General features: G+C 41.8%; 1 protein-coding gene across 2 annotated transcripts in view; it reads left to right on the forward strand.

Moving 5' to 3' along the window:
- Window positions 1–26,914, forward strand: part of LOC126277993 (transmembrane protein 87A) — a 90,430-nt gene that overhangs the window by 34,389 nt on the left and 29,127 nt on the right. For both annotated transcript variants that reach the window (XM_049977666.1, XM_049977667.1), the window contains exons 5-10: window positions 815–1,036; window positions 1,312–1,473; window positions 1,592–1,726; window positions 18,824–18,972; window positions 23,748–23,966; window positions 26,118–26,238. In XM_049977666.1, the coding sequence (XP_049833623.1) occupies window positions 815–1,036; window positions 1,312–1,473; window positions 1,592–1,726; window positions 18,824–18,972; window positions 23,748–23,966; window positions 26,118–26,238 (1,008 nt within the window). The remainder of the gene's footprint in view (window positions 1–814; window positions 1,037–1,311; window positions 1,474–1,591; window positions 1,727–18,823; window positions 18,973–23,747; window positions 23,967–26,117; window positions 26,239–26,914) is intronic.

Genomic DNA, 26,914 nt, shown 5'->3' on the forward strand with positions numbered 1-26,914 from the left:
ATCCAGGGTTATCTCTGAATACCCAAAATAAGACCAGTTTGTTAAATGGGAATTTTATTGATTCAGCCACCACTAACATGTGAAACAGACACAGCCAGGATACCGCCACCAACATGTGGAGCTGTTTTGCCCCTTTTTCATTTAGTGTTGGAAAGCAGACTACCCCTTTTGCCAGCTTTGCTGTCCAGAGACCACCTTTTCTGCCTTCACTACAATTGAGGTCTTCACTGTTACCCTGGCAAGTGACCGATATGTGGTACTATCAGCTGGGCCAGCTGAGCCTAGTTGTATGTGTGTTTTAAGATTTGTTACTCATCTGTGACTTCCTTTATCTTGGCATGGAGCATTTAGGATCTCTGTTGCCAAAGTTTAATTATTATTAACATTAGTTATTTTTTGAAGGCTGAGAGCATGATATCCGTGCTACATTTCTATGATTTCTAAATCACAAGCTACAATTCAGTGTCTCTTACCCAAAGTTGCCAATAGGTTTATGTCATCTTGTATGTGTTATGTAACTTAAATGCTGCACATAATGCGATAAGGAACTTGTAAAGTGGTAAATACTTCTGGTGTTTAAGAGAATAGAACAGAAGTGATTTTGTTTGAGAGAATAGAACAGAAGTAATTTTTACCTAGTTCCTTTACAAATTGGGAGTATGCAACCCTTTCAGCTGTGTGTGTTTTAGTTCTTGGCCAGTGTTGCAGGGCTTGATTTCATTGCTTGGTGGAGTAATTTTTACTTTAGTCACTACTGCTACTACCACCGTACACAGCCATCTTACCGGAAAACCAACGCTCTTTTATTTTGCAGTCCTTCGTGTCTGAAGGAGCAGTATCAAAAGCTTTGCAGCAGGGCAATACAAAGGAGAAAACTCAAGGAGATGGTAATGGCTCTGCAAGTAAAACCAGGAAAAAGAGGAGTCCTGACAGTGAAGGTGGAACTATAGCAGAAAAACAAGATAATGTAGATAAGAAGCCCCCACAAAAGACAGAGCCCAAAGCAACATCACTGAAGCTTGACAACCAGGACAGTGTAAGACCATCTACTCTATCTTTAATTGATATGTATAAAAGTACAGTAATCACTTTGTGAATAGTCTTGTGTTCAAACTCAAAGTCCTGCTCAAACTCATGTTAATACTATTTGCTGGAAAGGATACAGATTTGCTCATCAAATCCTAAAACATAATCGATCAACCTTTTATGGGCACTGTTGAGCCTTAATTTTATCATTTACTGTTATTGTGGACTTTTTTTGAAGCTGCAATTATAATTTTATAATGCTTTTGCATTGGTTAATCTTTGCAGGTTGAACATGACCACAAAATTATAATAGCAATTCCAAGGGATGGTATGTATCTCCTCAATGTCGTTGTAGAAAAACCAGAGAAACCTTGCAATGTTTCTATTCAGATAGATATGAAAGGTCCACATGGTTATCTTTCTGCTGCTGATTGGCCACTTCTTGCAGTAAGTCACTGTTTCACACATGAAAGTGTATTCTTATTGACATACTTTTTATGTTATGTAATGTGATACTGATGTCTTATTGTGATGATTTATTTCTATCTTTTTTTTCTGTTCACAGTTTTATGGAGCCATGTGTGTGGTGTATGTTCTTTACGGAATTGCTTGGCTTATTGTTTCTTTCTGTCAGTGGCGAGATCTTCTAAGAATTCAGTTTTGGATTGGCGGAGTAATACTTCTGGGTATGCTTGAAAAGGTAAAATATTGTGAAGATTTAGAGTTGTTCTGTGGACCACATTAGTAAATTTGCAGATAACAGTATTGTAAAGTATTAAGATCATCTATGCAAGGATATGGCTCCAAAGAAGCAGTATGTGTGGTTGTCTACTGTTCAGAATGAACCGCGGTGTTGCCATTGAGTCGAGACACCCACTTGGACAGTTTCCTGTGATGGTTCATGTTGATAGCCTCCCATAACCTCATGGAGAGGTTTCAGTAGTATGCTCCTGTGATGATTTGTCCTTATGAGTATTGTCTTTCAGTACATTGCCATGGCAGTCCCAAAAAAAACACTCATCTTCACAATGCCTGATGGCAGTGGGTGTTCACCTTTTTCGGCCTTAAGGAATCCACTTTTCCACTGCTTGCTTTACCACTACATCGATGTCCAGAAAAGAACAGAACACCTGGAATGACTAGAGATTGGATGTTCATATTTACAGAACATGTATATTAGTGTGTCCTGCAGAAATGATTAGCATTTGAACAATGTTGGCCTGTGGGTTCAAGATCAACATTGATATTGCAGTGCAACACCACCTACTGGTAAAATGTGACTCTGGCTCTCGTTGTCACTATAAATCAAAGGTAATGGATCGTGTCACTTGAGCAGATGCGCAGAATGCCTCACAGAGATAAGAGCTAACCGTACCATTAAATCAGTGATTTTTAGAGGGCACATTATTGGCATGAGAGAATGTGGCGCACCCATTCGGGAAATTGCTGCTCATATGGAAGGAACTGTTTCAACAGTGCAACGTGTGTGGAGAATGTTTCATCCTCCCCCCTTGAGAAGGTTGACACATCTGAGTGGTATTGCAGGACAGACCTGTGTCCTCCTCTGCTGTCAAAACAATGGATCAGTGTAATATACACTATTAGGAGTGACCCCCTGCGGGTTCGGGGGTTAGAATAGGCCCACGGTATTCCTGCCTGTCGTAAGAGGCGACGAAAAGGAGTCTCAAACTTTTCGGCCTTATATGATGGTCCCCTGTTGGGTTTGACCTCCATCTCTCAAAATTTTCCGAAGAGCGAGCCGATTGGGGAAGGGCGCCTTACTTGGTGCATTGTGTCCATCTTGCGATCAGACGTTTCTCCAGCTTATACACCGTTGAACTGCAGTCCTGTCCGCTCTCCATCTCTTGGGCATGACTCTTTTTCTGCGTGCAGATAACACCTTGCACTGTGCAGTGCCTCTTTCTGCACCGACGGCGACCATGGACCACATGTTACCTAACATCCAGCACGGTAGCCAGTCCGTTGTGGTGGGGCCACCATGTACCCTGTTGGTTGTAGCCCCCTGGCAACACAGGGATCGCTCTACTGATGCCTACGCCGTTAACTCGCCACGTATGCCAAGGAGTAGATGCCTATCCTCCTGGGGTATCGTGACTCCCGGCAACGGCCATCCTGCCAGGTGGCTCTTGCCGTGGCTGGGTGGCGCCCGTGGGGAGGGCCCTTGGTCGGAGTAGGTGGCATCAGGGCGGATGACCCGCAATGAAGCGTGGTACATCGTCTCTCGCTGGTGGCCAGCCGCCAGCAGTCTCTAAGCGTTCTCGGGCTCAGTTTAATGCTCAGAAGTACGATCCGAAAACATTCCCCTCCCTGGCCACAACGTGGGAGGAACGTAAGTCTCAGGATGGCAGTAGCAGTTATTCGGCCCACTTCTTAGTTTGTACAAGGGTTGATGGGGAGTCTTTTCTCTCCACAAAGCCTCAGTTCTTCGTCGAGCAGTTAGAGGACAAGTTTGGGGAGGTGGAGGGCTTGTCAAAAATGCGCTCTGGGTCAGTCCTGATACAAACGGCATCCTCTGCCCAGTCACGACGGTTACTCGCTTGTGACAAGTTGGGGGATGTTGCCGTTACGGTCACACCCCATAAGAGTTTAAATATGGTCCAGGGAGTTATTTACCATAGGGATCTTCTTTTGCAGTCCGATGAAGAGCTGCGCGCCAATTTAGAGCGCCGAGGTGTACATTTCGTCCGGCGCGTTTGTCGGGGTCTGAAGGAAAATCAGATTGCTACCGGTGCCTTCATCTTGGCCTTCGAAGGGGATACATTACCGGAAAAAGTCAAGGTGATGGTCTACCGATGTGACGTTAAGCCCTATATCCCTCCCCCGATGCGGTGCTTTAAGTGCTGGAAGTTCGGCCATATGTCTTCTCGCTGCATTTCCAGCCTCACATGTCGAGATTGCGGACGCCCATCACATCCCAATACTCAATGTGCCCCGCCTCCTATCTGTGTCGACTGCGGGGAGCACCATTCACCTAGCTCGCCAGACTGCCGAATTTTCCAGAAAGAGCGTAAAATCATGGAATACAAGACCCTGGACCGACTAACCTATACTGAGGCCAAGAGGAAATACGACCGACTCCATCCTGTGAGAATGACATCTTCCTATGCTGCTGCTACAACACCTGTGCTAGCCCCGTCTGTTTCTCCAATTGTGGCCGGATCGACGAGTAGTAAAACTCCTCCTGCCCCCTCGCCAGTGGGGGGCTCTACCCACCGGGTTGCTCCTGCGCCATCTACCTCAGGAGCAACACCATCCCACCCATCGGGGACGTCCGTCCCCACTTCGAAGCCGGAGAAGTGTCCAACTTCTTCGGCTTCTCACGCTCGCAAGGGGTCCCTTGGGTCCCTCCCTTCCCAGGTTTCCACCAGCGAGAAGCCTGACGACCGACAATGGCGTAACTGCCCGCAATCAGCTGGTCGTAGGGCTTCACGATCCTCCTCCGTCCCGGAGACTGAATCGGTGAAGCCCTCCCAGCCGGTGTGACCCAAGGAACGGCGTGAGAAACCCAAGAAGAGCTCTCAGCCCAAGGAACTCGCGGTGGCAGCCATCCCACCGCAACCTTCCAGCTCTGCGTCTTAGGATGCGGTGGAGATTCTGGCGTCCGCTGAGGACCTCGATCTCGCTGCTCCATCAGATGCCATGGAAAGCACTATCACAGGTGCTAAATCGGAGGCAGCAGGTGACCCAGCGGCGTAATCTCCCTTCCCAGTCCTGTCAAGCCTTTCTCAGCCATGGACAACACCATCCTCCAGTGGAACTGCAGCGGTTTCTTCCACCATCTAGCTGAGCTCCGCCAACTTATTAGCCTTCACCCTTTCCTCTGTATTGCTCTGCAGGAAACTTGGTTTCCGGCAAGGCGAACCCCCGCCCTCCGTGGCTATCGGGGTTATTATAAGAACCGGGCAGCTTATGAAAGGGTGTCTGGTGGCATCTGCATCTATGTCCTGAACTCTCTTCACAGCGAGTCTGTACCTCTCCACACACCTTTAGAGACTGTCGCTGTTCGGGTGTGGATGCCACAGGCTGTTACCGTCTGCAGTCTTTACCTTCCACCGGATCGTGATGTCGCGCAGCATGTCCTGGCTGCTCTGATAGCTCAATTGCCTCCACCTTTCCTGTTACTGGGCGACTTTAACGCCCATAACCATCTGTGGGGTGGGTCAGTGGCAACAGGTCGAGGCGCCATCGTTGAGCATTTATTGGCGCAGCTCGATCTCTCAATCTTAAATGATGGTGCCTTCACACACTTCAGTGTGGCGCATGGCACATACTCCGCCATTGACCTTTCCATCTGTAGCCCTAGCCTCTTACCGTCTGTCCAATGGAGAGTGCATGACGACCTGTATGGTAGTGACCACTTTCCGATCTTTCTGTCACTGCCACAGTGTCAGTCTTCTGGGCGCCCTAGCAGATGGGCTATGAATCAGGCTGACTGGGACTTGTTCTCCTCCACTACTGCTATTGAGCATCTCTCTAACGACGCCATTGATGCAGTGGTTCAATCGGTCACCACCGGCATCGTTACTGCCGCCGAATCTGCCATTCCCCGTTCTTCTGGGTCCCTTCGGCGGCGGACTGTGCCTTGGTGGTCGCCTGAGATTGCTGAAGCGATTAAAGCTTGCCGGCGGGCGCTCCAGCGTCACAAGCGACATCCCTCAATCGACCACCTTATCGCCTTCAAACGGCTGCGTGCGCAAGCCCGCTGCATTATCCGCCAACAACGCAAGCAGGAGTGCTGGGAGCGGTATGTGTCCACCATTGGCCTCCATGTCACTCCATCGCAGGTCTGGGCCAAGATTCGCCGCCTCTCGCCTCTATGGCTATCGGACCCCTGTCAGTGCCCCTGCGCTCTCACTGAATGGAGCAGTTTGTACTGACTCCGATGTCATTGCAAACCGCTTGGCAGAGCACTTTGCTATGACTTCCACTTCTGCCAACTACCCCTTGGGCTTCCGCTCCATTAAGGAGCGGATAGAACGTCGGATTGTACAATGTTCCATTCAGTGAGTGGGAATTTCGAAGTGCCCTCGCCGCTTGTCCTGATACCGCTCCTGGGCCAGATAGCATCCACTCTCCGATGCTGAAACACCTTTCAGTGGACTGCCAGCGACGCCTCCTCAATCTTTACAACCGCATTTGGGTCGAGGGTGAGTTTCCGTCGCAATGGCGGGAAAGTCTTGTTGTCCCCATTCTGAAACCAGGGAAGAACCCTTTGGAGGTGGACAGCTACCGTCCCATTAGCCTCACCAACGTTCTTTGCAAGTTGCTTGAACGGATGGTGAGCCGGCGCTTGAATTGGGTACTGGAGTCTCGAGGCCTTCTGGCTCCGTCTCAGGGTGGGTTCCGTAAAGGCCGCTCCGCCGCCGACAATCTGGTGAGCCTGGAGTCGGCCATCCGTACGCCTTTGCCCGCCGTCAGCATCTGGTTGCTGTCTTTTTCGACATGCGGAAGGCGTATGATACGACATGGCGTCATCACATCCTTTCTACGCTTCATGGATGGGGTCTTCGGGCCCCTCTGCCGATCTATATCCGCAATTTTCTGTCGTATCATACCTTCCGCGCGCACGTCGCGGCCTCATATAGTTCCTCCCAAGTCCAGGAGAACGGTGTGCCACAGGGTTCTGTTCTCAGTGTGTGTCTGTTTTTAATAGCTATTAACGAGCTCGCTGCGGCCGTGGGAAATACTGTCTCCGCTTCCCTGTATGCTGACGACTTCTGCCTTTACTACAGCTCTATTGGCATTGCAGCTACTGAACGTCGGCTACAGGGCGCAATCCGCAAGGCGCACTCTTGGGCTGTAGCGCATGGTTTTCAGTTTTCCGCAGCCAAGACCTGCGTTATGCATTTCTGCCGGCGACGCACTGTTCACCCGGAGCCGCGGCTATATCTTGACAGCGAGCTTCTTAAAGTGGTGGAGTCACATAGGTTTTTGGGGATGGTTTTTGATGCCCGGTTGACTTGGCTGCCTCATATTCGGCAGCTTAAACAGGCGTGTTGGTGGCATCTAAATGCTATGCGATGCCTGAGCCACACCAGGTGGGGTGCCGACCGATCTACTCTCCTACGGCTTTACCAGGCGTTAATCCAGTCCCGTCTGGACTACGGGAGTCTGGCTTATGGCTCAGCATCCCCATCTGCGTTGCGGGTGCTGGACCCAATCCTCCACAGCAGGATACGCCTTGCCACTGGTGCCTTCCGAACCAGCCCTGTGGACAGCATACTTGTGGAGGCAGGTGTCCCTCCACTGCGGTTACGGCGCCAACAATTACTGGCTGCTTATGCTGCCCATGTTTTTAGCTTGCCCGGGCATCCAAATTATCGTGTCCTCTTCCCGCAGTCAGTCATTCATCTGCCAGAACTTCGGCCCTGGTTGGGTTGTCCGATCGCCGTACGTGTCAAACAGCTTCTTTCCTGGCTTGGGTGTTTCCCTGTTCCACCTCCTTTCCGGGCCCCTGTGCGTACACCCCCGTGGTGTGTGCCTCGCCCTTGCCTTCGGCTCGACTTGGCACATGGCCCGAAGGATTCAGTCCCTCCAGAGGTCTTCCGACGCCGCTTTTATTCCATCCTGGCCACGTATCAGGGCTCTGGCGTTGTCTACACCGACCGTTCGATGGTTGCTGGTCTAGTCGGTTATGCACTAACTCTAGGGGACCATTCTGAACAACGTTCGTTGCCAGCTGGCTGCAGTGTTTACACTGCTAAGCTGGTCGCCATCTTTCGTGCCCTAGAGTATATCCGCTCCTGCTCATGTGAGTCCTTTGTTATCTGTAGCGATTCCCTGAGCGGTTTACAAGCTCTCGACCAGTGTTTCCCTCGTTCTCGTCTGGTGATGGCTATCCAGGAGTCCCTGCATACTCTCGCCCATAGCGGCAGGTCTGTGGTCTTTGGTTGGACCCCAGGCCATGTTGGTATACCCGGCAATGAAACTGTTGACCGCCTGGCGAAAGAGGCCACCAGTGCGCCATCTCTGGAGATTGGCCTCCTGGCGGCTGATTTGTGGGCAGTCTTACACCGCAAAGTTATCTCGTTTTGGGATGCTGAATGGTGCGGTCTGACCACCCCTAACAAACTCCGTGCCGTCAAGGACACGACGGCTGTGTGGCGGTCATCCATGCGAGCCAACCGCAGGGACTCAGTCGTTCTTCGTCGGCTCTGCATTGGCCACACCTGACTCACGCACAGTTATTTACTGTGTCGTGAGGATCCCCCTCTTTGTCGTTGTGGGGCGTCCTTGACGGTGGTCCATATTCTGTCGGAGTGCGCCCTTTTAACCGTGCTGAGGCAGACTTTTGCAATGCCTGACACGCTCTCTGCTCTTTTATCAGATGACTCTGCCATGGTGGACTTGGTTTTGTGTTTTATTCAGGCAGAGGGTTTTTATCCTTTAATCTGAGTTTTTTTAGTGTTGATTCTGGCTTTCAGCCTCTGATTTTAAACTGAGTTTTTAAAGTGTTCTTGGTGGTTGGCTTTTCCTCTTTTTCTCCACTTTTCCTCTTTTTCTCCACGGTCGGCCAACCACTGTCACACTGTCTGTTTTAATTTGTTTTGTCTGGTCTCTGTCAGAGTATTTCATGTCCTGTTTCGTCTGCTGTCTTTCCTGTTGTTCGTTTTTTTATTCTCTTCGGGTGGTTTGTTTTTATGGAACAAGGGACCTATGACCATAGTAGTCTGGTCCCTTTAATCTCACAAACCAACCAACTATTAGGAGTGACAGTCCATTGCAATTTATTAGGGCGTGGGCTACATGCGTGTCGTCCACTTTTCTGCCTACATTGACAAATGTGCTGAAACATGCTAGATGGCAATGGCATATGGTACTACATCACTGAGGACAAGAATGGCATCAGATAGTGTTTTCTGTCAAGTCCTGGTTCTTTTTGTTTGAAACTGATGACCTCATTTTAGTTTGCCGCAGATGGGGGAAACGGCACCACAGTGACTGCATACGCACAAGATATACGTCACCAGCTTAAGGCCTTATGCTGGGGGGTGCTATTGGGTTCATCCACAAATCACAGTTGTTGCATGTCGAGGGCACTGTGACCAATGTAAATACGTGATTGACATCCATTACGTGATTGACATCCTGCGACCTGTAGCTGTACCCTTTCTGCACAACACCCCAGACCCCATTTGTGAGCAAGACAATGCATGATTGCATGTTGATGCATGGACCCGTGCCTTCTTGGTGTCACAGGATGTCAGCCTGTTGCACTGATCTGCCAGACTTGTTGACAATCGAAAAATGTGAGATATGCTAACCATTTGTGCAGAACATACTAATGTACATTTCCTCTGAATATGAACTTCCTGTCTCCTGTCATTCAGTGTGCTCTGTATTTTTCTGGACATGAGTGAGTGTGTGTGTCTTGGAATCATAGTGATACTCACCCCTCATCCATGGTCATTAGGCAGCTAAAGAAGTTTTCTCAATTGGTCGGACGTATCTGCAACTTTTCTGCTGCTTACTGGTTTGGCAGCTTTTTTAATGAGTGTGAGCAGTTACGGAACCCAGTAGGCAGCTAACTTTGCCATGGTCAAAATGTCTTGCAAGATGTTGAAAACTTATCAATGACTTTGCCCACTATTGTCTCCGTTGTGACATGCAGTCTTAGAATATCGGAGCTTTCACTTGTCTTGCAATTTACAGTTCTTTGTGGGGAGATGGTAAGCCACTTTGTTCGACATCATTCAGACTTGTTTCACCACACTGGAAATGTCTGCATCACCTAACAGCTGTCCTATGATGTTGGATTGCTGCTGCGCACTTCAGAGGCAGTAAAACAAATTACTGCACAATACTCCACTTTACCTGTGGGCTGCAATATTTTGTTGTGACTTCTTTACCTGTTATGGTACTGTGGGCTTAGGATTGTAATGTGTACAAGAACTGTGGGCATGGTACATGCAAACAAACAAAAAATTTAACTATATAACTTAATTCTTTTGAGGTGAAAATTAAAAACGTTATCACTACCCTTGTAGTCATACAGCTTTTCAAGAATAGAAAAAAGGAGCCTCAAATAGCTGTTATGCTGTTCAAATGCAGAAATGCTCTGGCAAAGACAACATCCACAGAGAACTTCTCAAAATTACGCTGCTCCTCCAAGTGCTCTACAACCTTTTACTGAAATGTTGAGCTGAGTGTATTGTGCAATGCCAACATTGTCACTCTGTATAAAGATAAAGCCGATCACAATAATCAAAATTTCTAGTGTGGAATTTAACAGCTGAGTATCTTCAGAAAGTGTTTGCCCTTGCAAAGTTAGGCATATTGGAGAAGCTCACTGAAAATGTGTACTGTGAGTCTTGATGAGGTGTCAAACTTGGTAATCTACTCCTGAAATTATCTCCACACTTTTGGAGGTTCAGGAAAAGTGCAGTGTGCTGTAGACTCTGTTATTTATTGTTTTGATCAAGATAGAAAAAAGGCATTTGACCAAGTCAGACTTTTCCAGTGAAGATAGAATGTTCTCCAAAACTCTAGAAGATGGAAAGCTCTTTTCATGATGATATGGTGGATGCTGTAATATTTGCCATAACTGATCCATTTGTTATGCAAAGAAGGCTGTGTACTGGTTCCTACCTGGTTTAATATATTCTTGTTGCTGTTTCTCAAAGTTGCTTTTGGTGAAACAAACATAGGCATCCGTCTACATACCATTACTGACGGGGAAACTTCACATTTAGTTACTCATATACTAGTGCTACCATCAGGACTTGTAAACTACTTTTTATTTGCTGCTGATGCACCATTTGTAGCACGTACTCAATAAAACCTTCAAAGACTTGTGAATAAATTTGCTGCCACATACAAGCTCTTCCTTATGTCTGTGAATGTTGAGAAGACTGTGGTTATGGTGCAAGGATACACAGTTTTGTCTGCCATAAGATTGGATGACTCCTTGTTGAATATAGTCTACAAATTCTGCTACCTAGGCTCGCTATTGTCGGAACCCTCTCTGGCTGATTAGATAAACATAGAGTTTTCAAAGCTGTTAACACTTTCGGGAAGCTTCAGTGTCAACATCTTATGATGACCACAAAAATACTCATTCATCAAGCTTGCGTGCTGAGCGTCCTCTTGTATGGAGCCAGGACTTGGGTTTCATGTGCTAAATGAGAATGTAAGCTCAGGGTCTTTCATCTGTCTTGAGTATTGCAACCACTCACAAGGGATGAACCCTGTTGTGGCTAGGACACTTAACACCATACCTGTCTTCCCCAAGGCACCCTACTTGGTAAGTTACCAAGAGTAAGCCTGAGAGACCTGCATTGCACTTCAAACATTCCACCAAGCACAATACGAACATGTTTAATATGGTCTATTGAACATTAACTTATCATTTATATTTTACTTCTTCCATTATTTAAATTCCACCAAGGATTTCCCATTCCCACTTTTACTCTGCTTCCTTCACCACCGATGCACAGTCTTCTGACTCGGCATTCTGCACATGAGATTGAGAAATTCTTCTCTTTAGCATGTACAACAAAGATCTATCAACATACCAACGGTAAGTTACATCATCTTTGTTTTTAGATATATTTTTTCCCACGTGGAATGTTGCCCTCTATTATATTCGTAACAATAAGGATACAGGTACTCATAAATGGTGGAAAAATCAAAATTTTTTTTCTGACTTTATTAAATTCTATAGTCTTTCCTGATTACATTGATATATACATTATAGGGTGTCAAATGAAAAATGACCTATATATACACATTAAATTTTAAAGTTACGGTCACGTATGCTGCCACGCCCCCTTTATTTCTGCTAGAGAAACCAGTTTCATTTCAAAAAGAACTGTGAACTTTCTGTTTCCAGCAATTATATGTATGATACATTGTATATGTTGGTACCAATGCAGGTTTCTAGTGTATGTAAATGATTATCTTTGCTAGCATTTACTTCTGTTTCACTGAAGCAGTTTGTCCACATGTTGCTGAATGTTTGTTGCCCAAGTGCTACATATATTTGTGGAAGTACATATGTGCAATAAATATGAACTATGCCACACATTAAGAAATGCAATAAAAGGAAATTCCGTGGTAACCAGTTCACAAACAAAGCAAGCCACACTGTCGAATGTAACCTATGTATCAGTTCTTCAGGGAAGAAACTCCCACATGGCATGCCTCCTGGTGATTCAAATTTTTGTGTTAACAATGACACTGTTTTTAGTGGATTTGTTGCTGTTGATGTGGGTATCTTATCTTCTTTGATAAAAGGAAGTCGCAAAACGTAAACAATGTGATGGAGTGGGCTGTCTGGAAATAACTGAACAACAAAGTAGCAGGAAGGGTTTAGTGTCAAAATTAATTGTTCTGTGTAGATCCTGCAATAAATCTACCTCAGAAATGACTCAAAGCATTGTGCATAATTCATATGATGTGAATTTGAAGTTAGTGTATGCAATGCATGCAATAAGAAAAGGAAAAAAGGCTGCTAAAGCATTTTGTGGTTTGAATGGGCGTTCCTCTTCCTCCCAGTAGGTTCAGCAAGTGCATAAAAATACTTTTGGGTGCCTTGACGGTTGTGTGTAAAGCATCTATGAAACATGCAGTAGAAGAAACTGTAAGTATTGGTGGAACAGGGGACATTGCTGTTGCACTTGATGGGACATGACAATGTTGAGGACATCGTTCCTTGAATGGTGTTGTAAGTGCTATTTCTCTGGAGAATGGAAGAGTTGTTGATGTTGAATGCTTATCTAATTACTGACATACCTGCCATGGTAAAACTGAAGGACATATTGAACATCATTGTTCTAAGAATTATGATGTTTACAGTGGAGGTATGGAGTGTGATGAAGCTCTAAAAATGTTTATAATGTTAGCTATATGAAGTACCTGGGTGATGGGAAGCTTTCAATAAAATTAATGAGTTCAATGTTTATGGTGATACCTCGGTAACAAAACTGGAGTGTTGTGGACATGTGCAAAAGATGATGGGTGATAGATTGAAGAAGCTACGAAGAGAAATGAAAGGAAAGTTGCTGTCTGATGGAAAATCTCTGTCTGGCTGAGACAGATTGACAGAAACTGAAATACACCTTCTTCAAAGTTGTTAAGGACTGGCCATTAGACGAAATGCATCTCTGAATGATGTTACAGCAATGAGAAAAGCTGTATGAGCCACATACTTTGGTAAGTTGCCTACAGATGACCACCCTGTTCATGGACTTTGCCCTAAAGGAGCAGATTCTTGGTGTGGTTACCAAAAAGCAAAAGAAAGTGGTCAAATATACCATCATAAGCATTCTATTCCTGAGCCTGTTATTAGTGAAATAAAACCAGTTGTTAGAGACCTGAGTGACCCTGTTTTAGTAAATGTTTTCATGGAGGCACTCAGAATACAAATGAGAGTTTCAAAAACATTCAGGAAAGATTAACCAAGAATGTTTTTGTAGGACTAAATACATTAAAAGTTTGTGTACTAGAAGCAGTGATATATTTCAAAGATGGAGTGATAGGGAGGTTGGAAGTCCTGAGAAATTTAGGCATAAAATGTTGCTCTAATATGGAAGATCAATTGCTTGTGTATGACAGACAATGGGTGCATGAAGCTGAAAGGTTCGCTCTTCAAGTTACCAAAGAAGCAAGAAGTGCTAAAAGGAATGCCAAGAGGGAGCTTGAAGATGAAGAAATGCTGCAGGAGGAAGATTATGCTTCAAAAATGTTATGAGGCACAGTTCAATTGGAATTATATATGATAAGAGCTTTGCAATAACTGCTTGAAAGTAACATGCTCCTAAAACAGCGTGAACACCTCAAACTAATTTATAAGCATAACATGATGTCATAGGAGTAATGACATATATGACATAATATGTTACCAAAAAATCATCCATAAAATACTTGAAAATGGCCTAAGGCCGAAATTGTACAACTGTACAGGAAATAAAGAAAATGGCAGCTGAAGGATTCATGAAATCATTCAAAAAAATTCATCGCAGCTGCAGACCCTATCGCATTGAAAATTATAGAATCTTATATCTTCATTTCCCGCAAGTTGTATTTTTCAGAATTCAGGTACAAATATTTCCTGAAGTTTATAAAGCATTTCTCTAATTTTTTTCTGTAACTTGCAATGGCCAATACTTATGCAGTAGACCTAAGCTTTATTGCAGAATCAACAAAATTATAGAAAAAAAAAACATTTTTATTAGGAAAAATTTATTAAAATGTAAGATGTGATATTTTTTATCCTAATAATAGGTGGAATTAAATAGGTCTAGTACCTCAGCCATCATTTCATGCAAATTTGGACTCTTTCAAATGGATTAAATTGGGCCTCAATTTGATGAAGCATTTGGGAAAAAATTGTCAGTTTCTTTGTAATTTTTTTAATAACCTGAAGCAGGTTCAAAAATATTCAAAATACTTCCAATTTGTTTAGAAAGCGTGCTGCATTACCTGATATCAACAAAAGAAATCTGTAAAACCTATACATTATAAACAGTGCCTGAAAGAAAATAGGTGTTGATTTTTACATAATATTGAGTGAGAAAAGTACCCTGTATCCTTAATGAACTGAAGTGCCAGTGGTTATTATTACTAATAGTGACTAATGGCACTTTAGTCCACCGCCATAAGTTGTTAATAGAATCATGAAAATTTGACAGATTGAGTAAGATTACTTACCTATAGAATCTCAAACGTGTGACCATTGGATGGCGTTAGCTATGGGCTGTATAGTGTGTGTGATAAACCTACCAATAATTGCCGGCCAGTGTGGCTGTGTGGATCTAGGCGCTTCAGTCTGGAACCATGTGACCGCTAGTTAATTCGCATAGTGCTTAGAGCCATTTGAACCAATAATGTTTTTTTGACTCTCGTGAGTATTCAGGGAGATGCATGAAGTATTTTTGTATCCATAACAGTGATAATAGCCATAGTAATACTTTTGTTCAAGGAACTATCTATAAGTGCTCTCACTTCTTCTTTAAGGTTGTGATTTATGTTGCTTATTTATTGTGGAATCCTGGTGGCTTGATTAGATGCCATAGGAGGGGGAGTGCTCATTGCTGTTGACAAAAATATTGTCACTATTGACGTCGAAGTTGAATGTGACAGTGAGGTTACCTGGTTGTGTGTAACACAGAAAAAAAAATGATGTATAGTAATGAAACATTGGGAATACATTTGTCTAGGTAACGTATCTAAGTGATTAACATTGCAAGATCACAGGTTAATGTAAGTGTGAAATAAGCCATTGCAGGTGTGAAATGCTGATACATTAATAACCAATGTAACTGCCAGAACGCCAAGTGCAGCCATGCAAACATGCATGTGTTGTGTTGTACAGGTGCCTGTTGCACTTGTTTGATCAATCCGGGGATGGTCAATACCGTTTGTGGATGACCCCAGAGTTGTCGTCTGATGGTGTGTCCCATATGTGCTCGATTAGAGACAGATCTAGTGATCAAGCAGGCCAAGACAACATGGACAACATGCCAACACTCTGTAGAGCAGGTTGGGTTACAACCATGGTATTTAGGTGAGTGTTATTATGTTGGAAAACTCCTCTGAAATTCTGTTCACAACAGGTTGAATCACCAGATTGATGTACAATTTTGCAGTTAGGGTGTGTGTGATAACTACGAGAGAACTGTTGCTGTAATACGAAGTTGCAACCCCAGACCATATCTGCAGGTGCAGATCCAGTGTGTCTAGCCCTCAGATGGGTGCCTCCTGACTAAAAAACAACATACCTCCACCCTGCTCTCCAGTGAGTTCTCACTTGACACTACTAAAGCTGAAAATCGTGGTGGTTTGGAGTCGCTGGAATGCACGCTACAGGGTGTCTGGCTCAGAGCTGTCTTTAAAGTAACTGACTTGTAACAATTTATTGTGTCACACTGGTGTCAACTGCTGCACAAATTGCTGCTGCAGATGCAGTATGATGCACGAAACCATGCGCTGAACACAATGGTCTTCCTCTTCAGTAGTGTTACATGATCATCCATAAAGTGGTCTTCTCAAGGCTGTACAGTCTCTAGACCACCACTGCCAGCAATCATGTACTGTGGTTATGATCCTGTCACGTGTTTCTGCAATATCGCAGAAGGAACATCCAGCTTCTTATAGCCCTATTACATGACCTTGTTCAAACTCACTTGGTGAAGTATTGATTATGCCGTCTCTGTCACCTTAAAGGCATTCTTGACTAATATCAGCTCACCAGGTCCAACCTCAAAGGTAACTAATGCTCACAACCATTAGAGCATGCATTTAAAGCAAACCTGATTTGCATCCTCATAATGCCACAACTAGTGCCACTCTTATGTGACTGGTGTGAGATTCAAATAGACATCATCTTTCAAATGTAGACCGAGCGAGATGGTGCAGTGGTTAGCACACTGGGCGCGCATTCAGGACTACAATGTTTCAAACCCGCATCTGGCCATGCTGGTATAGATTTTCTGTGATTTTCGTAAATTGCTTCTGGCAAATGTCAGGATAGCTACTTAGAAAGGGCACAGCTGGTTTTCTTTCCTAATCCGAACTTGTGCTCCATCTTTAATGACCTAATGAACTCGTTGTTAGCAGGACATTAAACACTAATCTCCTCTTCCTTAAGATGCAGAAGGATGTCTACCAACTTTCATTTATGTTGCTCAACTCCTTATTGTTGGATACTCCCCCACTTTCTCCCCCCACCCCCACCCCCACTCCCGTCGTCGTAGTTGGAGGCAACTTCAACCTACTGAATACAGGCAAGGGTGTCTATGGATTCATTGCAGTTATACAGTCTTGTGAAGTTCTTGTGAGCGCATTTTCTGAAAACACTCTTTAGCAGATAGTTTGGCAGACCATAGGCAATGCAAATATCTTAGACCTTGTAGCTACAAACAGACTGGACCTTATCCACAATGTCAGTATAGAGGTAGGGATTAGTGATCATGAGGTCATTATAGCAACTATTGTTACGAAAGTTAATAAATCAGTCAAGAAGGCTAGCAGAGTGTTTTTGCTAGAAAGAGCAGATAAGCAGTTGTTAGCATCTCACTTAGACAAGGAACTGACATCACTTATTTCAAGTAAGATGGTCACAGGGGAATTATAGGCAAAGTTTTAACAGGTTGTAAATCATTGTGTGGAGAACTATGTGCCTAGTAAGTGAATTAAGGATAAAGAAAACTCACCATGGTTTAACAATGAAATTGGGAAAATGCTGAGGAAGCAAAGGCTGTTGCAATCTAAGAAAACATGCCAATGATGACAGGCTGAGGTTAGTAGAGATGTGAGTGTATATGAAATGTGTATATGAAATGCTGTATGCCTCAAACATACAACTACTACCACTGTCATACCTCAGTAAAAGATCTGGCCAAAAACCCAAGAAAATCCTGACCCTATGTCAAATCACTAAGTGGGTCTAAGGTTTCCATCCAGTCACTTGTTGACCAGTCTGGTGTTGCAGTTGAAGATAGTAAAATGAAAGCCGAAAAACATTTTTATGGTGTCCCAATGCAGGCTGGTAACGAAGTTATGAACATATGGAATAGGTTCCCAAATATGTGAATGGCTGGAAAATTACTTAAGTAATAGAACCCAGTATGTTGTCCTCAACGGTGAATGTTTGTCAGAGACAAGAGTATCATCAGATATCCCTCAGGGATTTGTAATAGGACCACTGTTATTTCCTATATACATAAACGATCTGGCGTATAAGGTGCTGTGGTATAAGAGAAGGTAGCAAAGTAGAGTGACTGTAGAAGGATACAAGACAAGTCAGAAAAAATTACTAGTTGGTATGATAAGTGGAGCAGCTAGCACTAAATGTAGAAAAATGCAAGTTAATGCAGATGAGTAGGTAAACATACCCCGACGTTTAAATACTGCTTAGTAGTGCACTATTGACAAACACACATTTTATATCTTGCTGGAACGTTGCAAAGTGATACCAAATGGAACAAGCATTTGAGGGTTGTGGTAGGGAAGGTGAATGGTTAACATTGGTTTATTGGGAGAATTTTGGGAAACTTAGGACACTAGTCCAACCTATTCTTGAGTACTGCTTGAGTGTTTGGTATAAGTACCAGGTCAGATCAAAAGAAGACTTCAAAGCAATTCAGAAGCGAGCTATAGATTTGTTATTAGTAGGTTCAAACAACACGCAGGTATTATGGAGATGCTTCGGGAAATCAAACGGGAATCCATGGGGGACAACGTTCTTTTCGAGGAACACTGTTAAGAAAATTTAGATAACTGCCATATGAAGGTGACTGCAGAACAATTCTGCTGCCACCAACATACATTTTGCTTAAGGATCATGAAGGTAAGGTATGTGAGATTAGGTATAGAGGCATATAGGAAGTCGTTTTTCCCTCACTCTTTTTGCAAGTGGAACAGGAAAGGAAATGACTAGTAGTGGTGTCAAGTACCCCTCTGTCATGCACCGTACTGTGGCTTGTGGAGTATGTATGTATGTAGATGTAGATTCCTCAGTAATCAAAAAAGGCAGATGACTTGATGCTTTTTATCTGGTTGCATGTGTTGTGGATTTTTCTTTATTAGTAAATTGTAATTGGCGTCATGCTGTACTCACCCTTGGTCTCATTGCCATCTTTCCACAAATCATTTTGTTTGAATTTCCACAGTTATTTTATACATAAAGCATGAAATTAAGCTATAAATGTTTCTAACAAATCTGATTTTTTTAAAGAGTTGTGATAAGTTTGAATGTTTCTTTAGAATAGTTCTTTGTTTTTGTACACTGTTATGAATTATTGGCTGATTGTGACATGTCTTTTCATTTCTGCAGGCCACATTCTATGCAGAATATCAAAGCATAAATTCAACGGGGCAGTCTGTAAAGGGTGCTGTTTTGATGGCTGAGCTGGTTTCTTGTGCAAAACGAATGTTGGCACGCATGTTGGTAATCATTGTCAGTTTAGGTTTTGGCATTGTCAAGTAAGTCATGGATGATTCTATGTTGTTATTATGACACTAATGCATAACAACTCATCTTGATATTGTTGAGATACACTATTACAAAGAGAGAAAAAATTCCCAGATTTCAAGTTTTTGGAATGATTTTTTCCTCCGTAAAGACGGAACAAACAATTCCAAAAGCTAGGAATACTTTTTATTTCTTCTGGTAAGTATGTTCAGTGATAGTACAGAAAATTCACCTTATAAAAGTAAGTACATGCCAGTTGTCTTCTTGCAGTTTCATAGTTTTCACAGGTGGCTTCTCCTTTTGATACAGATAACTACTTGTGCAGTTACTGCTTAACAATTTACATGTCTGTTGATTGAAAACACCTTAGAAAATAGTTACATATAAGAAGACGAAAGTCAGCTATAAACTCTTTCCTCGAGTGAAGCACAAGAGTATGAAATGGATAACCATTATAAAATTTAATATAACAAATGATATTGTGAAAACTCAAGTTCATCACAAATGACAAAAGCCACAAATGATATTTAAATTGAGTCAAAATCACCAAGTATTTCCTTCACAAAGTGCTATGTTCTGTATTACTGAACTGTCATAGTAAACAGTTAGTTGCGAGGACCAGGATTGTCAAGAATATATGCAGAAACCTTTTGGTGACTAGCCATTAGGTCAATTCATCATCGCCCAAAATGCTGTTGTGATTGCATCTGTGGCTTACTCTTCACTGTATACATATCTATGATGTCCACTTTTAGCATACTAAATTGGATTGGAGGGCAAATGACAAGCAGAATGTTCAAAGTTAGCATGGGGCATGCAGATAAATATTAAGTGATGACTTGAGTGTGTATGTGATGGAAATCAGCCAGGAAACCTATTTCAATATTACATTAGCAGACCATATAATAAAAATGTAAAACAATGGCACAGTTAGGGATACTCAAGAATTAGAAGTATCTGGTAGTATAACCGAAGGATCATTTTTATATAACTTGTATAGGTTTTGTTAGAAAATATTTTATTTTCCATAACTTGAATACTTGTTCTCAGTTTATTCCAGAGTGATATTCTGCTGTCTCCTCTGTGCCTATCACAAAAGGCGGGATTATCTCGAATTTCAGGAAAGGGAAGCTCATATTTTCTACAATCTATTACGAGTTACACACACAACTGCTTAAATGTTTCAGTGCAGTTCTATTTACATGCAATTCATGTTGGTAAACTAATATTGATTAAAAAAAATTTAAATCTGAATGGTCAGATCATTTTGGATTGCGTGAGAGGTACTATTTTTGTGTGGATAAGTCCATATTTTGTATGACAGCATGCCATCACCTCAGCTGCGTATTCTTGATGCTTCTTAATAGACTAGTTATTTCACATAGTGAAAACAATTGATTTGTACATAGTAAATTTGTGTGGACTGCAGCCAATTTGAACTTAATCTACAGTTTTCATGTGTTTACTGTGGTCAAGTGTTTACCAACTTCGGCTACAAATGTATGAATCACAACTTCAATCTAATTGCAAATTATCGAATGATTTTACATGGCATGTCCTGTGGAATGTCTGCTCCATAGCTGAGCAGGCAGTGCACATGGCTGCCATACAGAGAACCCAAGTGCAGTTCCCATTATTGACAGAGATTTTTTTTTCTGGTGGGAGGACTGAAAAGGGGTACACTCAGCATCATGCAGTCAATTCCGGAGCTACTTGACTGAGTATCTGTGCAACTGAGAGTAGTTTGCTGACACCGTGCCCCTCCATACTGCATCCAAATGATGCCAGATGGCAGAGGATGACACTGCAGCTAGTCGATGTCACATTATCCTCTAGGTGCGATCACAATGCTACTTTTACATATATTGTGGACAGGGCCACTTTAGCATCTCCAGAGTCCAGGTAAAGTTGAACTCAATATGGCGAGGCACTCGGGTCCGTTGGATGACTGGCTGCCTGACAACTCATTTTCTTACAACCAGCTTTATGTGGTTATTTCATTTCAAGCACTCCAGATCGGTATTCCTAAGTATTTTATTGTTGTGTACAGTGATTCACAACTAATTATGTAACCAAACAATAATGGATCTTTCAACCTTTTTATACAGCCATAAAATTTTCACCATAAGGTATTTGACGGTCTTCTGGAAATTGTCTTAATGATTAATTATGTCATTTTGTTCTCATGACATGGTTTTTTTCCGCTTGAGTGTCAGTATTCTTTTATAAAAATGAAATTGAAATTCAAAAAAGTTGCAACCCCACTAAAACACTCCATTCGAGTCGTGACATCACTGGCTTGCTGACCACTCCGACTGTCATAACACTAATTCACAGTTACGTCTTCTTCTGGAATTTACATTTCGGAAAATGGGTTACAAACAATGTGTAGTACCATATTGTACAAATACATCTATAAAAACTCCTGAAAAGTTGTTTTTGAGTGTTCCAGAGAATGAGAAGATGTGTGAAATTTGGTTGAAATTGGACCGACAAATTGCCATGATGTTGACATACAAGTTCACCAACTTAATTAAAAATGTGTTCCCCTTTGAAGTTAATATTAACTTACCGTGGGTTTGTCATCTTACATGAAGATGAAGTAGGTCTGCTTCAGATGGTAACGTTAGTATACACTCACAAACATTACAGCCCTTACATTTGTGTCATGTGACTGTTGTAGACGCTTTATATCTCTCTGTATAAACTCATCATCCTACTCCTTGTTTTACTGTGGGCATATCAAATGTAATGAGTTTGTCCTCTGTTGTCCATTTCTCAGACTGAGACTAATGTGAAGCTATATATAACATGTCCCACAATCGAAACAACTGCTACAGTTTTGCTATTTTATGTAAAACTTTAAAAACACATGACCCATCTGGGATTTGAACATGTGACATCTTCATCTGCAGTCCAATGCTGTATCTGCTGTGCCACATAACAACCAATAGATGTAGAATCACTGTCTTCCACGTAGGAAATCAGCACTAAGCTTTGCCAAGAATAATTTTATTGTGCTTTGGGTCATAGCTCATGACTGACAGTCAACAATTTAATATGTGGACTCATTTGCAAAAGTTCCACAATTCCTTAGTTTTGAGCAAGTTTAATGATGTTACAGGGAACAGGAAAGATTGTCCTTCGTGGCACATGTCACTGCTCTAAATGGGTGGAGCACAACCGCATAAACTTTCCCAAGGCTTCCGCTATCAGTATTCACAAAATCCCTTTCTATTGTTACTTAAAAGTTGTAATTGCATTTTCCATCACTAAACAGCTAAACTATTTGCAGAAAAAGTACTGAACACCTCATAACTTCGGCTAACGCTCCTATAACACACATATAGCTTCATCATACTTCTAGTCTGTGATGTCACCAGAGCATCAACCAGTAACAGAACATTTCAATCACGTGACCAAGTTACAATCAATCAGAAGAACAACAATCTGAATCATATTTTTAACATAGGAAAATAGTCTGTTAACCAAGGTCCACTTGTCACAGATATGAAGGAATATTTCATCATTCACATCCTTTCCTCCTCTTTGTTATTGTAAGAGTCTTCAGCCATGCACCACAACTATTTTAACATTGAAGGCTAATACTTTCTATAATTGAGCCAGGTTCATGATCATTAGGTATCCATGAAAATTAGTATTAAATTCAGTTTTGATATTGCTTGCTACCTTCTGGGATGGGAAACAAAAAATTCAGCCAATATTCCTCTCAAGATATTTGTCTTGTTCTAAAAATACACATGTGGATGGTTTGAACAATGGAAAGTTCAGGATAGAATAACAACAGTAGGAAAAGGATAGAACATAGAAAATTCACAGAAGCACAAGTGTGTGCATATTGTGCTAGTGTGTGTGTGTGTGTGTGTGTGTGTGTGTGTGTTTAACTTCTGAATTTTCATTATGCCTGTCAGTGACCCAGTGGCTCCTCCACGTGATAAGTAGCAATCTATCCTTTCCATTTTGTTGTTGTACCTGGATAAATTTTTTATTTGATTGGATAGATAAAAAATCTACTCACCAAGCGACAGCAGAACATACACACAAAACACTGTTGCGATAGGCAAGCTTTCGGAGCCAGTGGTTCCTTCCTCAGGCAGAACGGTTGAAGGGGAAGGAAGAAGGGTGAAGGATAAGGACTGGAGAGGTCTAGGAAAAGGTGTAGATTTTGGGAAAGTCACCCAGAACTGGTCAGGGGGAGGCTTAAACACGGGATGAGAAGGAAAGACTGATTGTTGGGGACTGCATGTGATGAGATTTAAAATCATGATAGCTTAAAGGTGGAAGACAGGGTAATATGTAATACAGAGATTACTACTAAAACATCGTGCACAAGTTAAAAGAGTGAGAAGTTAAGTGCGTTGTACGTAACAGAGGTGGGAGGGGGCAGGCAGTGAAAAATAGATGGAAAAGACAATGAAAGATGTAGAAAACTAAAACAGAGTGAAGCCAAAGAGTAGTTACAGCGAAGAAAAGCTGAGATGGAAGAAATTAATGTAAATTAAGGCCAGGTGGGCGGCGAGATATTTTATTCAGCTGTTGTATCTTTCCTACACAATTTGTTTTCTCCTATTGTGCCTTCATTTCTTAGCTTACGATCCTAGGTTTAACAAGTCCAAGAGTAATCCTTCAGATCCTTTTTGGTCTGCTCTTCCATAGCTGCTTGTCACAGTTGATAGGAGGGCTTGTACTTATGAGTCCATATATCTTTGTGTGATATGTTGTTTCAAAGTGTACATTTACTTTCAATATCTCTTTGTGTTTTCAGGCCACGGCTTGGTCCAATGCTGCACCGTGTTGTGGGGACTGGACTTCTATATTTTGTCTTAGCATCAATAGAAAGCTATCTCCGTGTTATGCACCAGAAGAATGACCGCAGCAATCAAGTTCTTATATCTGGCATTCCACTTGCTGTTCTCGACTCTATCATTTGTTGGTGGATATTTACTAGTCTTGTTCAAACAACTAGAACTTTGAGACTTCGTAGGTAAGCTGATTTTCTGCTTTATGATTTGCTGACATTATTGAATTATGAGATTACTAATACAAAACTGATTATAAAACTAACTGTTACACACTGCAGTTTTTGTTGATGCGTCAGTCATACTTTGTGTTGTGTAATATATGAAAAGGTTTGTCCTGATAACCTCAATAAGAAAGTCAGTTTACTAATACTCAGATGCTTCATGTTTTAGGTATAATGAGGGAAAATTAAAAGAGAATAGTGTCATCATTGTTCTGTTATTAGTAAAGCTACTACAAAACGTAGCTGTCCTTCACAGGGCACTGTTGGATTCAACATGTCTTGTTTGTTTTCTGTCCCACAAAGTAGATTAGATTACCTTCAGTTTTCCCTCTACAGACTCAAAAATGAGATGATTCTTGTGGATGGGGAGCATGTCAGAAAGTATAATGTGAAAAATATAGAATATACCATAAAAAACACTTGCATGTTATACTCACTTCCCTGATCATTTGTTATGAGATTGTCAACATATGTGAATACATTACAGTAAAATGGAACTACTAATATTTACAGAATTAAAACACTGTCAGATTAAAACATAGTTCTGCACTTTCAAGAAATTTATCACACTCAAAATACCTACTCATGATTGTTGTGACAAAGTGTTGTCAAAACTGGAATCTGACAGACATTTTTACATAAGCTTGTCTAACACTCCCTGTTAAGATATTAATCTGTCTAGTACAAGAAGTTGTCTACCAAAAAGTCTTTCAAACTATCTTTGAAATGTGCTATACGTGAAACCAAATTGTTAATGGTTGCTGGCAATGTATTGAAAATGTGTGTGTTTGGGTATTGGGCTTCTTTTTAGACCAAGGAAAGTGATTTTAGGTCTATATGTAGATTGTTCTTATTCCTAGAATAGACACTATGTATTGAGATATTGGTTGGAAATACACACACATTATTTGCAACAAATTTCATTAAGGAATAAATACTGAGAGTCGGTGGTTAGAATACCAATTCCAGAAAACAGCACTAGTGTCCGTTATGTGTGCAAACCAAATGAACCTGATTCATAAGGAAAACAACAATTTTTTTTTAGCTAAGTGTTGTGTACGAGATGGCTTGTGACGTATCCTGATATTCCATGTTTTAGCAGGAAGGTTAATATTCTACCCCAGATTATATATGTCACTGCATTGACTATATGACTTGATGTTTTGGCTCACAAATAGTAGGCTCAGGAAGATGCAATAGTAGACCCAGGTAGACGGACTGCAATTAGAATATTGAAGGTTAATATTTTTGTTTCTTTTAATTCCACTGTTTCAATAAACAGGAGTAAAAAAGTGTGTAAATCATGCAACAACAAAAAATGATTAAACAGTATGCAACTGGTACTATGAAGACGCTGGAAGACATAAGAAATTTAAAAGTGTTACCCACCACAGAAAATTAATCATGTTTATTTGATGCAGCAAAAGAGGGGAAAAAACAGGTGTGGACTCTGGAGGAGGAGGAGGAGGAGGAGGAGGCATAACTTCTTTTTAAGGCTCAGTACACTGTCTTTTTTTTACGTAGTGGAAGCATCTTGCATGAAAACTAGATGATACATAATAGTTCACTGCAGCATAAGACCGTTATTTCCTGTTGAACTATCATGAAAAATTGTACATGTGTAAAATCAGAGCAGAGTGCAAGTTTGTAGGGATTATCTTTGAATTCTTTATGCTTACTTCTTTACTATTAATTTTGTAAAATTTGTCACAAGTTACTTCCCATGTGTCAATGTTTTATAAAAGGCCTACACGCCACCATTGTACAAAACTAGCTTCTGCTTTTCGACTTTGGTTGTTACTCATCATTGTAATATGTTCAGGTAGTGTTTTGTGGTGAATTTCCTTTTGAAGTAGGTTTTACTTTTCTTCTCTTGTTTATTTCTAGGTATACATCATTAAAACAAAGAAAATGATTCACTAACTTTAGACTGTGGCCAAGAACCTTAAATTGTAGTGCAAACTAGTCAAAAAGTGAAATAATGTATCCTTGATAAATTGTGAAGTATGTAAGAACATTTTCCTTGAAGTGATGAATAATGACAGACCTAAAATGTGTTTTGATTTGTCGCAATTGTTACTTACATCTAATTTTCACTTTTGCTCTTCACAGGAATTTGGTGAAGCTTTCATTATACCACCATTTCACCAACACACTTATATTTGCTGTGGGTGCTTCTGTAATATTCATGCTGTATTCAATAAAATACCACAGATTCACAAACTGCTTAACGGTAAGTAGTTAGGTTTTTGAGCTGTTTTGTGATATTGGTGACTTATGACGTAGAAATAACTGTATGTTATATAATGAACTTTGGCCCTCGATAACTTAGAAACCTAATGCATCACCAAAGATACTTATATGTGGGTGTTTTCTTTTGGCTGTGTACCACAGCCATCAGATTCCTTACATCCTTTTTTAAATCCTGTTAATTCTTGATACTGGCCCAGACAGCTGTCTGAGATATTATTAATTAGTTTGGCTTTTGATAGAAACTTTAATGTTGAAATACCCATTGATGAGCCAAAACATAGTGACCACCTGGTTAATAGCTCATTTGTCTTTCTGTGGAATGAAATGCATAACTGATTCTGCATATAAGGGATCCGACAATTCGTTGGTAGGTTAGTGCAGATGTAGTGTTAGATATCTAAGCATGGATCATGTAATTCGCAAAAATAATGGGCTGCTGATTTATGCTTAGACAATATTCGATAGCATCCCAGGTGGATTCCATAGGATTTACATCAGACTAATTTCGTTGCTGAGACATCAACATGCTCCTCAAACCTCTATAGCATGGTTCTGGCTCTGAGACACACAGTGATATTGCCGAAAGATGACATCACCATCAAGCATGAGGGGATGCAGGTGGTTCGCAGCTGTCAGCATGTCTAGAATTACTACCA

Source organism: Schistocerca gregaria, chromosome 6 (genome assembly GCF_023897955.1).
Source record: "Schistocerca gregaria isolate iqSchGreg1 chromosome 6, iqSchGreg1.2, whole genome shotgun sequence".
NCBI lineage: Eukaryota > Metazoa > Arthropoda > Insecta > Orthoptera > Acrididae > Schistocerca > Schistocerca gregaria.